This window comes from Astatotilapia calliptera, chromosome 12 (assembly GCF_900246225.1).
Source record: "Astatotilapia calliptera chromosome 12, fAstCal1.2, whole genome shotgun sequence".
In the NCBI taxonomy this organism is placed as follows: domain Eukaryota; kingdom Metazoa; phylum Chordata; class Actinopteri; order Cichliformes; family Cichlidae; genus Astatotilapia; species Astatotilapia calliptera.
Window position 1 is genome coordinate 28768793 of NC_039313.1, and position 16269 is coordinate 28785061.

Below are 16269 nucleotides of genomic sequence, written 5' to 3' on the forward strand. Positions count from 1 at the left end.
CTGTCGTTATATCGAATCTCGTGTAACTGCTGGAAAAAAACATTATAATTGATATTTTAATTACTTACACAGCGGAGGTAGTTTTCAGGTAGTTTTATTTTGAAGGGTTGGTGAATTCTACGGAAGTGAAGATGTTTTGTTGCGGTGGCGGAAGCACAGGCCAGGGAGAGTCACACTCGCGGGAAAAATGGCGGAAACGTGCTCCGTGTTCACGCGACTTCCAGCAGCGGTTCAAAACGGTGCCTCCTAAGCCTTGTCCTGTTTTTGTGTGCATGCGTGAGTAAAAACCTTGCGTGCATCGCGCACTTTAGCGAGTTGCACATCTCGGCATTTTGTTAAAATAGGTAGGATCTGTTTATTCGGTTGACTCGTTTTACGTCTCCTTCCTGTTGAATATGCTACACTGAAAGTTAAATAGAGGTGTTGAGTTCTTTGTGCTGCCATATTTAAAGATAATATTAGCAAAGCGTACAATCTCGCTCTCTCGCTCTCTTTTTTAAGTATTCACTTGTGCGTTTAACTTAATAACGGGTAACGAAGTAGTGTCGGATTATGTTGTGCTGCTTCTGTGCCTTGAGAAAAATAATAATTTGTTTTTTCAGTTGTCTAGGTGTGTCACTTAATGTGTAAGGCTGTGGGTTAAAAGAGGCATGCAAGATGGAAAACGGTATGTATCACAGAGGTATGCAACGTCTTTGTGAATAGATACTGACCTATGCTGATCTATACTGGTCTGTTGCCTGCCCCCTCAGATACAGTGGAGTGCTCCACCTCTGGCCACATCAAGCAAGTCATCAGCCAAGCAGTCACTGAAGAATCCCAAATTAAGGCTTTCCATTGTAGTCACTGTGTGCTGGTCTTCAAATCGAAGGTGTACCTTTTTGAACACCTCAACAAGGTGCATGGCCTCAATACAGAAATTTCTCTCAGAGAGGCTGGTTTATGCCCTGGGACTGACAAAGCCAACACAGAGAACAGCAGCAGCAGTTCAGGAGATAATTTTAAATGCCAGAGGTGTGATTTTAAAGCTTGTAGTTGGGATGGTTTAAGTGAACACGAGGAACTGTGTCACAAAACTTCAGAAAATCCTAACGTGTCAGGAGGTGTCATCATTTCAGAAAACCTCGACAGCACTTTAAGTGTCATTTCAGCAAACCAGAACAATGAAGCTGCAGGAACATCGGAAGATCCATCAGTTCTTTCAGATATTTCTACCTCAGAAGGGAAATGCACGTTAAAGGACCTGAAAATTTTGCAGGAATCTCCTTCAAGCTCCTGTCCAAACAGTAGTGGTGTGTTCAAAGTCACAGCAAAGTCTGTGATAGATATCACAGGAAGTAAGTCGTACCATTTTTTGCACACTGACTTGACTACTGATTTGACACCATCTAAAACTCCGGAACAATTCAGAAAAGAAACTGTTCCTGACAGTGCTGTGAAGAGATCCAGTGGTAAAAGTTTAAAAAGTCATCCTGTCAAAAAAGCCAAGTTGGATAACGAAGAGATGCTCACGGAAAAAGAAAATGAAAGACAGCAGTCATCCAGCAGCGAAGTCAGCGAAGATGAAGACGAGGCAGACGTGGCAAAAGTGTATTCTTGTAAACATTGTGACTACAGTGACGTAGGCATCAGGCGAATTTCTGCCCATTATCAAAGTGACCACCCTTATATCAGATACAATTCTGTCTACATTCAGGACGCAAGTGATCACAGTGCCACCTTTCGTTGCTTGGAGTGTCCAGTTGAGTTTTTAAGCACAGCTGACCTCAAGAGGCACTACTTGGAAAATCATCCAGATGCCCCAGATGTATTTGCCATGAAATCATGTGGCCTCAGTTTGGTTTTCAAATGCTTTCTTTGTAAATTTACTACCAATCTATTGAAGTCTTTGAAAGAACATTACAAGGCAAAGCATGCAACATATGAAGTGGAGAATTCCTTATTGTTCTGCAGATATTCAATGTCTGAATCCCAAAAGGAATCGTCTCAGCTGAGTCTAGATGTTCACTACCAAAAAAGCCACCCAGATGAAGTAATCACATTAGATAAAATCAAACAGTCCGCTTGTCCCACATCACATGCAGCATCAGAGATGACATCTGAGAAGTGTTCAGATTCTGTGATTGTAGTAGATCATTCAGAGACCACACCAGAAGCCTGTAAGAATCGTTCAGAATCTTCCCAAACCACGAAAGGGGAATCTTCGAAGTTTCCAACAAAATCCAGTAAAGAAATTACTACTGGACTGGACATTTCCTCATCCAGTTTACCAAATGAAACATTTTACTGCCAGTTCTGCAGTTACACAAGTACCAAGGTTAAGAGTATCCTTGGTCATCACAATGCAAAACATTCTATGGATGCACCAATAGGTACTGATGATGTCCTAGGGTATAGTGCTGAGATGCAGAAACGTCAGAGTGAATCTAAGATGTCAAAAAGTCCTTCATCTTCCCAATTTAATACTAGTAAACAAGTGAAGATGTGTAGGGAAAAAGAAGATCTGTATAAGGAGGATTACACAGCAGATGCCTCCGAAACAGGAGAGAGACAGAACAAGTCCTACGCATGTCCAGAAAACTTGTTTTATTGCCACAAATGCAACTTCGGAAATCCGTCTGTAAAAGGAGTAATTATCCATCAGGCTAAGGTTCATCGAAAGTGTAATTCCAGCACTAAGTGTGTTCTTGAATATACAGCTTTAATCCATGATGAAATCAGGAAAGCAAATGCAAAGGATTCCTCTTCTTCCCATCTACCTCTTCCTATAATAAATGAAGGTGAAGAAAAAGCTTTTTTTTGCCACTTTTGTAACTACAGGCATATTACTTTGGATCAGGTAATGCACCATTACAGCAGAATACATCATGGATTTAAGGCGAAGACTTCAGAAATCCTTCTGCATACATCTAAGATCCACAATCAGGCACAGAAATCTCTTCTAACATCCGCTCAAAATGAAGAAGCTGCTCAGGAAATCCTCAAGATGAAAATGAAAAAGAAAAAAACAAAGAAGCATTCAAAATCTTTGGTCATTTCAGCAACACCCTCAGTGACAATCCCACACAGAAAGAGGTCCCTGAACTGTTACGCATGCGCATACAAAACTGACGTGATATATGCTCTGAAGACGCATTTAAGGAAAATTCACAAAGTAAAGCGTACAGTCACAGATATTTTAAGATATTATTTTAGACAAGGATTATTAAAGCCCGGCTATTATTGTGAATTCTGTGTTTTCAGACATGAAAAAGCTGCAGCAGTTTATGAGCACTACGAGGAACGCCACCTAGGACGTGTCCCCTGCGTTGAGTATGTAAATTTTCAGTTATATGTCGGTCCTGAAATTGTCCTTTGTAAAAAGAAGAAGCCTGATCTAGAGCAGAGTGGAGGCAATGGCACTGAAAACAGATTGCTATCCCAAAGATACGGACAAAATAGAGCTGGTTTGTCTTGCAAAAGATGCTCTTTTAAATCTAAATCTTTGTCAGATCTGGCACACCATTACCGAATGGTTCATCCTTTGAATGCAGAACTTTCCAAGAAAACAAGCGCAAGCTGGCGGGTGGAAGACCAAAGTGACAGACCCGGCTCATTTGACTCCTACCAGTTTGATAAATCACAGGATGAAGCAAAGGCGTCCTCCAAAGTGTTCAAGTGCCTTTACTGCTCTGCAAATTTTAATAGCAAACAGGGTCTCCACATTCACTGTGGATTGAAACACCCGGAAGCTGTAATTGAAAGATATGAACAAGAACAAAAACCAGAACAGCAGCTCCAAAAATGTCTGCATGTCTTTAAGTGTCCGTATTGTACCTACGTCAATACCGTTTATCAGGGTGTTCTCACTCACTGCCAGATGAAGCATCCCAACCTCCCATCCAGGGCCGATAGTCTCCATGTGGATATGGTGTATGTTGAAAATTTGGACGAAACCCGGAAAAGCAGTCCTCCTGGTGAGACTTTGAAACTTTGTGGGCACATGTGTAAAACCTGTCCCCAAATCTGCGCAACGCTGGAGAAACTGAACAAACACTGCGAGCGAGACCACAAGAAGACTGGTGCAAGCACAGCACAAAGCACGGCCAAACCTGCTCCTAAGCCATTAGTTAAAAGTAAAATACTTCTATCTAAAGCCTACAGTACACATGGATCTGTATCAAAGACTTCAGTTTTAAGCAAGAAAATCTATGCCGTGATCAACTGCCAGCACTGTTCTTACACATGCACCACCAAACTTGCTCTTGGTCGCCATTTGCTTGCTAACCACAAGCATACTATTTCAAAGGACTGCGTATACAAATGTGTGCTGTGTTCTAAAGTTTACTTCAGGAAAAAGCATCTTGGAGGCCACTATGCAGTGACGCATGGAAAGGAGGCTTATTTAAAATACTACGTGCCCATATACAAACAGCCTCTCAAGAAGACAGCGCCATCGCCGTTTGAAGACCCATCAACTCAGCAACAAGAAAAAGCCTCTGAGACATTGAAGTCTAGCATAACAGCAGAAAAAAGCCTCTTGATCTACAAGTGTCCAAAGTGTCCATATGTGAATGTTAGCTCCCAAGGGACCCTCACTCACTGTCAAATGAAGCATCCAGCAATTGTAGTCTGGGCAGATGAACTTGAGACAGGTGAAGTCTTTGCATCAAACATGGTCAATTGTACTTTAGGAAGACGTTCTAATGAAAGAGGGTACTTGTGTAAAAAATGTTCACAAATCCATGGATCACTGACAAAACTCAATGCTCACTGTAAGATGGTTCATCATGACAGAAAAGTGTATGAGCACACTGACACTGAAAGCCAGCCGGTTCACACATCTCGGGGCTCAGCACGGAAGGATGCCTCTGTGAAAAACAAAACTTCGAGAAGAGTAAAAATTGCGAAAAGTAGACAGGCTCCACAAACGGAAACTCCTGAGGCATCCCCATCAACTTTGCTGTCCGGCCTCTGCAGCAGCAAACAGTTGTACAAGTGCCAGATGTGCACCTATAAAGGACCGTATCGAAAATACCTCCAGTGCCACTACAAAAATTATCACAAATTGGATGCAGTCAGTATTTACAAACTTCTTGACAAATATAATAAGCGTAAATGGAACTTTCCCAGCAAAATACTTAAATCAGGCAACAGCACAAAGGTTAAATGTTTGAAATGTCCAGAATTAACATTCAAGTCGTCGCAGCTGCTCATTGACCACTATAGTACTTTTCACCGCTCAGAGTGGAAATTGGACTTTACTGTGTTGTCACTAGGATTGAGGACAATGAAAAACACTGGGGTTTACAAATGTGACCACTGCAACACACAATTAAATGGGATTCGAATGGTGTGTTATCACATGGATCGCCACAGAGCAAGGATGCTAAAGAAGGCCAAGGCTGCGCAGAGAAAGGAGTCGCTTATTAGTACAACACTAGAGCAAGAATCCAGTGAGGTAAGTTGACGCTGTAATTCCTGTCTACGCTCTTTGTCTTCTGATCTACTCGTGTTATTTGACCATTACTGTGATTTATTTTATTTTTTTTCCAGCCCTGCAGGCAAGATGAAACGACCACATTGGAAACTGTGAACGAGGTTAATCGTTGGAACGGGACACCAGTACAGAGCGCCGCTACATCAGAACTCTCTGATGTACAGCAGCCAGAACTAGAATCGAATAGAGACAAACACACGTGTAAACAGTGCGGCCGGATGTTTATGTCATTGAAAGGCTTGCATTCACATGAGCACAGCCACGCAGCCCTGGCAGCCATCAAGAAACTGGACAATAGCTCCACATCTGGATTAAAACACAAGTAAGAACTTTGGGCTTTTTTTATTGTTAAAAACTAAACTAAAAAAAACGTATTGATAATAGACAAATTTAAGCTCATATATTAAAGCAGTCACCCCATTTTGCCACGTTTTTTTCTTCTTCTTCTTCTTGTGGGCTCACTTAAAAAGTAACATAGCCAAATGGAAATTTTAACAGTTGGTCTTGTTTAGTCTGAAAAAGTACAGTGCCTATCTGGGTATTGGAAAACCTTTGCAGAAAAGCTTCTTTATCTCAACATTTTCACTTCCTGGTTAAATAAAAAGTTAGACTCCCCTTTCCCGCTTTCCTCAATTCCACCTCTATCCACTCCTGTATAACTTTAAACTGCACAAGAAGACCGTTTCCTCATAAATCGAAACAATGGCTTTCTGACAAGAGAACCAAAGTCGAGAAATTATACCTCCTTTACAGATTTTAGGAGTTACTTCATCTACTCTCTGTTTGACTAATGTATCTTTCGCAGGCTTGTTGAAATTGAATTTTGATTGCTTTGTTCGTTAAAGCAAGTCCCAAACACCCCAAGCTGTATTTTTTGTGAGAGTTGAATGATTGTGAACCTTTTTTTTTTTTTCTTTTTACCTCACCAGCATTAGCAAATATCTCATCCACAAATCTGGAACTCTGAGACCTTTTCTGTGTAGTTGCTGTACCTATCGGACAACAATCTTTGGCCTCTGGAGGAGTCATTTTATGAAAAAGCATAATGGTAAGAACTCATTTGTAAGATCACCAGTGGTATCTTATGAGCATTAAGTGTCAAATGCATTGACTTTGATCTGCGAACATTGATTTCAAAATCACCAGAATTTTTAAAATTAGTCTTTTGTTGTAGATTATTAGCATAAGTTTTCTGTATGCTGGATTTGGTCAAGTTAATATGAGTTGTCACAGGTGCATTTTATATTAGAAGCTGACTTTAACTGTTCAGACTGGGATGGTTTTGGCTTAGTTTTAAAGACAGCCACATCTTTCACAAGAAGGGGTTTGAGAGATTTCGTGTGGCTTTATGTCTGCGTTTATGTCTTTCCTTTTTCATTTGGTTATTCTTTTGCTGAATGCTTAGATCTCATCATGGCTGCAGCTGAGACTGAAGACAAAGATGAGAGTGAAGAGAGGTTTAAGGAGTCCTCTAATTCATCAGAGAAAATGAACAGCTTGCCTGAAATTGATGAGCGACCTGAACTGATTAAAGGCAAGTCATATCTCATGTTTTTTTGTGTGTGTGTGTTTGTTTGTTTGTTTGTTTTTTAAACTTGGTCTTGGTTTTCATAAAACAAACAGTTTTTGGTTTTGTAGCAGTACTAACAGACTGTGGGTCCTTGAAACTTTGACAGGATCTCTGTACTTGGAGCCCCCAGATGTGCGGCGCCAGTTAAACCACTACACCATGATGGCACAGAGCAGCATCAAATCTAAAGTGAACGTGCAACTTTCAAAATTACCTGAGAACAGCGTGCTTCACTGTGAGTTCTGCAATTTCAGCACTGGACACCTGTCTAGTATCCGGCGGCACTGCCTAAATCGGCATGGAAAGAAAATCCTCAGATGTAAAGACTGCAACTTTTTCACAGGTTTAAGGTAAGGTGCTGTAAGAGTTACTTTTAATTCTGCATCATCACAGATGCGCAGGATCTGACTAGTTTCTATAGTCAGGTGACATAATGCATTCCTGGTTTGCCTCAAGGAGGAGACACAAATCCCTTTGGGGTGGCATCGGGAAGAGAACCTGGCATAAAAGTGTGCTAAATCAAACATGCCGCGCTATCTGCTGTTTGAACCCTTTTTGAAGAAGAAGCTTCTTTTATTCAAATTTAGACATTGTTGTCAATTATTTTAGATGTATGGAAATAACTTGGATGAGTGTTATGAGGTATTTGACTTGACAGACATCTTGAATTTGTCATTTCTACTCATTACTCAACACGAGTTGTCACCAAACACCGACAGATTTGCAATGTTATCACTGATTTCTCCTGTTGTCATTAGGAAAACTCTGGAAATGCACATGGAGACGGGTCACTCTACCTGCCAGTCAAAGCCTACTCATCAGAAGGACCTCTGCTGCCCTTTCTGTCTGTACCAAACTAAGAACAAGAACAACATGATTGATCACATTGTCTTGCATCGTGGTATGTTGGAGCATTTGCAGGATTTGTAGGAACGTGTTCTGCTTTCCGATACCTGACGCTGTCACATAAGCATTCCCTTTTTTCCTTTTTTTTTTCTTTACAGGGGAACGTGTAGTGCCAATAGAGGTTCGTCGCCCCAAGCTGTCACGTTGCCATCAAGGCATCATCTTTCGCTGTCACAAATGTACTTTCACCAGTGGCAGCCCAGAAAACCTGCATTTGCACATGATGAGGCACGATGACATCAAACCCTACAAGTGTCGGCTGTGCTATTTCGACTGCACCCGGCTGAGTGATTTGGAGGCACACCTGAGCGATAAGCATCAGGTCAGGATTTCTCTAAAGCCTTCTGTGCATCCTTGGAATTCCTTTGGGTCAAAAAAGGTATTCTCTTTAACTGATGGGCGGACGGTGCTTTTGTTCTACACACTGCTGTCATAACCATGAAGATCTAGAAAATCAAGAGAAAATGAAGTTGAATGAAGAATTAAGTTATTTAAGCCTATAAGAAATGTAAACAGCAATTAGATGTCAGATGTCAACATGTCTGGTATTTGAAGGGAGTAGCCAACGAAAGAGAGTGGGAGCATACATCCTAAAAATATGAATAGATATATAAATTAACATAAAGAATTCATCAGAATGACATTTTTAAATGTCAACCATGCATCTTGCTTAGTAGCACTGCATCACTTTCACAAGCTACATATAGACAGTGGACTTACTTTTGCAAAAGAATGGTTTTATTCACATATCACATTGGCTACAGAGACATTGGCACTGGGCCATTTGATTCCTTTAGTCTAAATGTTTTTGTAGTCCAAAAACTTTGCCACAAATCGGTTTAATATTGATTAAGGTTGTCTGTGAAGGTTCTCAGTCATCCAGGTCATTGTAGTCTAAGGAGCTTGGAAAGAAAAGCGTCTGGACTTCTTTGAGTTGCTTGAAGAGCCAACCTTTACATGGAGGAAGTGGAAAGAAAGGCTCTTGGCTCTTTTAAAGGGAGAGTACCCAGCCATTGGTACAGATATGTAGATGGCACCTGGGTCAAAATCAAAAGACAAGAAGTGGAATCCTTATATCCTAGAAGTGGAATCCTATAAAGTCAGCAAAGATGCACAGAAAAGAAGATCAGACACCAGCGAGGGAGGATAAGAAAGACAGACGCAACAACATTGTCATCCCCTATGTAGCCGGTGTATCAGAGAAACTCAAGGTTCTCTCCAAGCACGACATCCCAGTGTACTTCAGACCCAGCAACACACTCAGACAGAAACTGGTTCACCCGAAAGACAAAACTCCTAAACACAAACTTAACAACGTGATGTATGCTGTACAGTGCAGCGAGGAATGCCCAGACCTCTACATCGGCGAGACCAAACAGCCACTTCACAAGCGCATAACACAACATAGAAGAGCCACCTCCACTGTACAAGACTCAGCAGTTCATCTGCATCTAAAGGACAAAGGTCACTCTTTCGAGGATGCCAACGTTCACATTTTGGACAGAGAATACAGATGGTTTGAAAGAGGAGTGAAAGAAGCCATTTACGTCCACTGTGAGCGAGCATCTTTGAACAGAGGCGGTGGTTTATGACACCAACTGTCTGCCATCTATAATCCAGTTTTGAGATCCCTTCCCAGATGCCTTAACGCCCACTCACATCCTGGGCCATCTGACCTCAGGAAATCACATGATAGGGTGGGGCCAGGCTTCACAATGAGCTCACCCGAAACCCTGGCTGATTGTGACCCACACCCGCTTTCACACCTTGGCTCATATGATTAGGTAGAGGATCATCAGGGGGTCCTTTGTCCCTCTGTGGGGGGAAACTCCCACTGGGTTTAAATCTGGGTCTCTCCACCATTTGACCCTTAGAACTGAAGAAGCTTCTCGGATGAGAGGTGAAACGTCTTCAAGCAACTCAAAGAAGTCCAGAGGCTTTTCTTTGCAAGCTCCTTAGATTGATTAAGGTTGCACCTAATGGAGTGATGCAGTGCATATCCTACCCCAATTCCTTGGCTATTAAAAAGTGCTACATTTACAGGGATTAAACCATAAGTAATGTCAAAGATGGACATGGACAACTACTGTGACACGATCCGTTGGTTTCTGAAATTGTGTTTTGATGCCCCAAGATTAGCATTTTCACCACAACCATCTTAGTTTCAAAGAATAAGATGTGGTGAGAAGGAGAGGGGCTGACAGTGAAACTGCTATCTCTATGCAGTAAGCAGACAAAAGATAATCCAACATTTTTAAGCAATTTAAACATGATTTGCAAAATAGTTGTAGTAATATTTTACCACCCTGGGGCACCTCTGTCAGTGCGCCCCAGGGTGGCTGTGGCTACAATGTAGCTTGCCATCACCAGTGTGTGAATGTGTGTGTGAATGGGTGGATGACTGGATATGTAAAGCGCTTTGGAGTCCTTAGGGACTAGAAAAGAGCTATACAAATGCAGGCCATTTACCATTTTTTTTATTCAGTATGCTTCCAAAATCAGTGACTAAGCCCATAAACTCACAAGGAAAGTGTTTACTATGTCATGTCTGTCTTCCCATAAACTATAGGACTGGGAGTCTTATCTCAACCCCATAACTCCAAGTGTATTATATTGGATAAATAAGTTTTTGAGGCTTCCACATCATCAGTGCCCCACCCTCACCCCAATATAATGTGATGGAAAAGTGTATCATAATTTGGACCTTGATTCTGTCTATGCAGGTCATGAAGAATCATGAACTCGTAGGTCAGGGGAGCCTTGATCAGCTGGAGGCAAGCGTTGATAATGTGCCAGTAACAGAAGAAGAAGAGGAACATTTGTCTAACATGGACCAGCTAGATAAAGACAGAGGAGATGTAGAAATGGAGGACCTTTTTGCAGACTGTGATGAGGTTCCGCAAACTGAGAACCTGGAAGAAAACTATACCACAGAGAAAAGTGCACTCCAGATCAGGGAATGCCAGGAAACCAACGGAGAAAGTCCTGGCGAGACTTCCGAATCAGACATTCAACATGAAAATGCCAAACCAAACTCTACTGTCCAAAAAGAGCTGCAAAAACAAGCGGAGCTTGTCCTGCTAGAGACTGCAAGAGAACAGGAGACAGGAAATGTGGAACAAAGTGTAACAGAAGTGAAATCTACAGATACCCCATGTGAGGATTACGGCGATCCAGAGGAAGAGAGACAGACAAATGAAAACCAAGCCCAACCTGAATTCACAGAATCTGGAGACAAACAACAAATGGAGACAGGAAATGATTTCAAAGTGGATGAAGAAACACCAGCTCAAAAGCAAGACGTTAAAGCACTTGAGCATAAAACACTGAACATTGAGGCAAAGGTAGAAGATGACATACTGCGTCATATCTTACAGTTGGCCAATGATGACAGCAAGATGCATAACAAGGCAGATGAGGGTAAAACGGTCAAGATGGAGAAGGGCACTGAGGCAAGTGATATCCCATTAGCTGAAGAGAGCAACTTCCCTTTGTTCCAGAATCCAAAGAATCAAGTTGGTATAGAGGCAAATTCAGCCTTAACAAAGCTAAATATTGCACATGTAAATAACACGAGGACAGAGGAGAGTTTAAAAATTGAAAGACATATGTTAACCCTCCCGCCCACTTGTGCACAACTTAAGATGATCACCGGTGATATTTTAGGTGTCTCGTTTACAAAATTAAAGCAGGAAGAAGTGCACACTCAGCAAAGCAGTGAACAGGAACCTAAACCTTGCACAGAAATACCAGTACTTGAGAAAGAATGTCTGAAGAAGGAAGTGCACTCTCCTGAATGCTTCAAGGAGGAAGAAGAGAAAGGTCCTTTCGAGCAGAAGCAAAACCAAGAATCTGAGATGCTCACAGAAGACGAGGAACGACACCAAGATCAGGCGCCTGGTGACCACGACGGGATGAAGGATGATGATTGTCTGCAAGAGCCTGAAGGTAAAAAGAAATTATGAGTGAATTGAAATATTAGTTTTTGTGCATTTTTGTAAGCAAAACACATATTTTAAGTACACTTAAAAGTACACTCTTAAGTACACTTTAACACTTGTTTAAAGTACAGAAAAAGAGATGGTAAATGCAGATATTGGGCAACATCAATGATAGAGTTATGAAAATAAAAGTGCTCCCTCTTTGAATTGTAAGGTTTTATGTGTCAGGACTTTAGATAAGTACAATTAAAGATGAACTATTATGTCATTAATAATTTAACAAAAAATGAGCCAAAATGCAGAAGCGGTGTGGAAAAACTAAAAAAGCCATCTTTGCTGCGTCTATAGGATGTAAGAAGGTAAGTAACAGCCAGATGCTACAATCATCAGCAAGTATGGTGACCTCTGTAAAAACAAATTGTCTGGCAGTTCATTGATCTGATTCACATGTGTGATAAAACAATGCACAAGGTGAAGATGCTCAGACAAACCAAAGACATATATGTAGAAGAGCTACATCTGAGACTCTAAAGCAGGGGTGTCAAGCTCAGATACACAGTGGGCCAAAATTCAAAACTGGAACAAAGTCGCGGGCTAACGTTAATATTTATTGAAATATATTTATTCCTCCAGATCAAATCAAATTCAAATTCAAATTTTATTTGTCACGTACACAGTCATACACAGTACGATATGTAGTGAAATGCTTGGACAACTGCTCGTGACCTAAAGAGAACAAAAAAGGAAAAGGCTATGAATAAGATAGGAAATAAATATGAAAAATTAAAAAGGGTAAATTTAACTAGGAAGGAATAAAATATAAATTAAGGTTAAAAATGAAATAACTGTACAACACAAATTAGAATGAAGGGTAAATTTAACTGGGAAGAATAAGATAAAGATAAATATATAAATTAAAGTTGAAAATAAAATAACTGTACAACAAAATACACAATACACAATATTGTGTATTGTGTATTTTGTTGTACAGTTATTTTATTTTCAACTTTAACTGTACAACAAAATACACAATACACAATATTGTGTATTGTGATATAAGAATGAATCTTTTCTTATGGACTCAAACACGTTTTGCTGAAAAACTGAATATGGAACAAACAAAGCTTAATACTAAACAATATATATATTAGCTGTATAATACCAGTAGGCCATCTTTGATAGTCATTTGGTATGGCTTCGTGGCCCAAATGTAATTAGGCTGTGGGCCAAATTTGGCCTGCGGGCCAGAGTTTGACACCTATGCTCTAAAGGCTTCAATAGCGATGTCTAGCGATACTGCAAAGCATCACGTTTGGAGAAAACCAAACAGGATAACAGCACAAGCACCTTGCAGCACCTGTCAAGCAGGGTGGTGGAGGGGCGATGATTTAGGCTCGTTTCCAATCCACAGGACTGGCTGTGCTTAAATGAATGCCTGAAAACCTCAAACTGAACTGAAGCAATGTTGTAAAGACTGATAAAGTCATACAGACGATGAATGCTGTTAAGAATGGTTCTAGAAGATACTGAATATAAGGTGTACTTACTTTTTCACACACTGCTTCTGCATTTTGGCTGAGTTTCTGTTAAATAAATGTAATATTAGTAATACATATAGTGTATTACATATATACAGTGTTGTTATATTTTCTTATTATGTGCTGATATGTAAATCCTTAGAGTTGAAACAGGGTGTACTTTCTTTTTCACATGACTGTATCTTAGTGCATTCCTAATATTAATTTGAAAAATTAAATGAAAAAAAACAGGACTGTGTGTGATTACAGACAAATCTGATGATAAAAAGTGATTCAAAAGGAGATGATCTATGTGTGTGATCATTGTTTATTTAGTCGTTCAAGCAAAAAATATGAGAACTTCTCGGGTTTTTCTTAAGTTCTAATGGTAATTTTTTACTCTTTTTCTGAGCTTTTATCTACTTTTTTGTGATAACTAACTGTAGGTAAGTATTGGGTTGTGAACATAAATAGATTTTGAGGAATCTTCGGTATGGGATAATTACGTTGTTGATTTGTTTTGTTTTGTCCCCTCCCTCAGATACAACAACAACAAAAGAACCTGCTGAAGTCCTGTGCTCCTCGGTTACAGAGCAGAAACGATTTACTTGTGAGTTCTGTGGAAGAAATTTGGTGAACAGCTCTGAACTGAAGCGTCACGTCATGCGGCATGGAATCTAACAGTCTTTTCCACGTTTTTTTTATTTGGGTTTCCATTTTATGGAAAGTTCCTTCCAGTGTTGTGTTGAGTTGCGCATTTTAGATTTTGTTATTCTCATATCTTATCTAACTGTACGTTTACATATTTACGTTTCCTTTTTTGTGCATTTTTAAACTTCTTCCTATAAAATGCTTTTATGGTAAAGCTGTTAAACATAGATGTGATTCAGTAAATAAAACTTTGAACCAATATGGTGAATGTATTATGTGTGACACACTGTATTTAAAATCTTTAGAATTTTTTTTGTATTTTTTTTAAACACTAATGGATAATGGCCGTGATCAACTGTCATCAAGAGTTCATTTTTATTCCTGTAGTTTGGGCAGGGAGGTATTATTTACGAGAACTTATTACTGTAAAATCTGCAGAAACCTCTACACTGTGAACTAATTTTACATGAAAACGTTTACATAGAGTTAAATACCACAAACTGAACCAACTTCCATAACAGAAAGTTCATTAAATGCTGCCTTCAGGTGTTGTTTGGTATTTCAACACACTTTTATTGTGTATTTTGTACTGAAAAGGAAAATAGTTGACAGTAAAATATCAGTATTTAGTTTGGTATTCCATGTTAACAATTTTTATTTTTTTTATTTTATTTTTTTTAATACTTCAATTTGTTTTGAATTTAAAGTGTGTTTGCAGCACCTGATATTTATTTTCCTCCTAGCTTAGAGTGGCGCCTTCTATGAAAGTGGTGAATTTAAACATTTTTAGTTAATTTTACCATTACAGTAGATGTCACTGGTGTCAGAAAAGGCAGTACATCTGAAGATACAGACTTGTGCACAATAGGTCATAAATGATTAATAAATGGTCCATTTTTTTTCAATTTCTTGAACAACAGCAAAAAACGGACGCAGGCTGGACCAAGAACTAATCAGGGACATTTACAGAAGACTGAAACACAGTTCAAGTTTAAAAAGTTAATGTGTTATGAGACCACGTGTGTTCATATCCTTGTATCATAAAACATGGATGCTTTGTATTAAAAGTGTTGCCCTGTAGCAAAAATCAAATAGTGCATTAAGAAAATATAATCTGGTTACAACAATAAATGTTTGATCTCAAATGTCTTGATGTAAAGAGCAATGTGCGCATTAGCTAAATAATACTGTGCAAATGGCTTACCCACCCCTATTTTTTTTTTTTTTTAATTTTGATGTGGATCTAGGAAATGGGTGTAGCAAATTATAAAAATGTGAAAATAGAAATACAGTATACTGAGAAAAAAGTCTGGACATTTCTGATGAGCCTGAAATTCAATACTTGGTATGGCCACCTTTTTTCATCAACACAAACTGAACTCTCTTAACCTAGCCTTGTTCCCTTGAGTGCTTCTCCTGTAATTCTTTGGATGTTTGTTGACTTTGGTTTTGTTCTCTGTCAATATAATCCCACACTGCTTCAGTAATATTAAGTTCCGGGCTCTGGGAAGGAAAATCCATGACTGACTGGGTTCAGTTGTGTGTGTGTTTTTTCTATCCCAATATTCTTTCACTGCATGGAGGTGTGTTTGGGGATCAGTCTTGTGAAAAATTTTCTTATTGCCAAGCAGATGCTTTCCTACATGATTTTCCATGTTTGATCAAAAGCTTTTTAATAAGATCCCCAACACCACTGGCTGAAATGAAACCCCAAATCATGACAGCACCTCCACCATAACCTCTTCTATACATATTGACAATTTGAACTAAACATTTCACATCTGGATTCAGCCCTCTATAAGAACTTCTGTCACTGATTTTCAGCCCAGTTCTTGTGCAATTTGGCATACTGAGCATTTTCTCCCTGTTTTCTACCACTGGCTTCTTGACAGCCACTGAAACCATTTCTGATGAGGCATCAGCGAACAGAAGATGGATTGACTAAAAGGCTGTCTTTTCAGTTTTCTCAAATTTTTTTATGACACACTCTGCCACCAGTAATGGTGTTAATATGACAATACAACGTTTGGCCATGCCACTGTTTGATTATATTCCAGTCATCAAAGTGAACTACATGGCATTACAGCTTTACTGTTTCAATAAATTCTCTAAGCACTGCTTTGACGCACTGAATCAAAAGATTTGTTGGACCACCACAGAAAAACCTTAACGAGGGAGAAAGGCGAAAATACGAGCTTACGGAGG

At 39.7% G+C, this 16269-nt stretch overlaps 1 protein-coding gene across 5 annotated transcripts; it reads left to right on the forward strand.

Moving 5' to 3' along the window:
* Window positions 1–22: 22 nt before the first annotated feature.
* On the forward strand, window positions 23–15209 carry LOC113032965 (zinc finger protein 462-like). Of its 5 annotated transcripts, XM_026186154.1 has the most exons (13): window positions 23–276; window positions 603–667; window positions 753–3597; window positions 3640–5440; window positions 5536–5801; window positions 6409–6527; window positions 6885–7013; window positions 7156–7399; window positions 7808–7950; window positions 8054–8117; window positions 8319–8334; window positions 10679–11903; window positions 13955–15209. In XM_026186154.1, the coding sequence occupies exons 2-13, from the start codon at window positions 658–660 to the stop codon at window positions 14092–14094; spliced, it is 7002 nt and encodes a 2333-aa protein (XP_026041939.1). In that variant the 5' UTR covers window positions 23–276; window positions 603–657; the 3' UTR covers window positions 14095–15209. The 5 variants fall into 5 exon arrangements, with proteins under 5 accessions (XP_026041939.1, XP_026041935.1, XP_026041936.1 ...); XM_026186150.1 differs by having other exon boundaries at window positions 753–5440; XM_026186151.1 differs by having other exon boundaries at window positions 23–239; window positions 753–5440.
* The last annotated feature ends 1060 nt before the right edge of the window (window positions 15210–16269 follow it).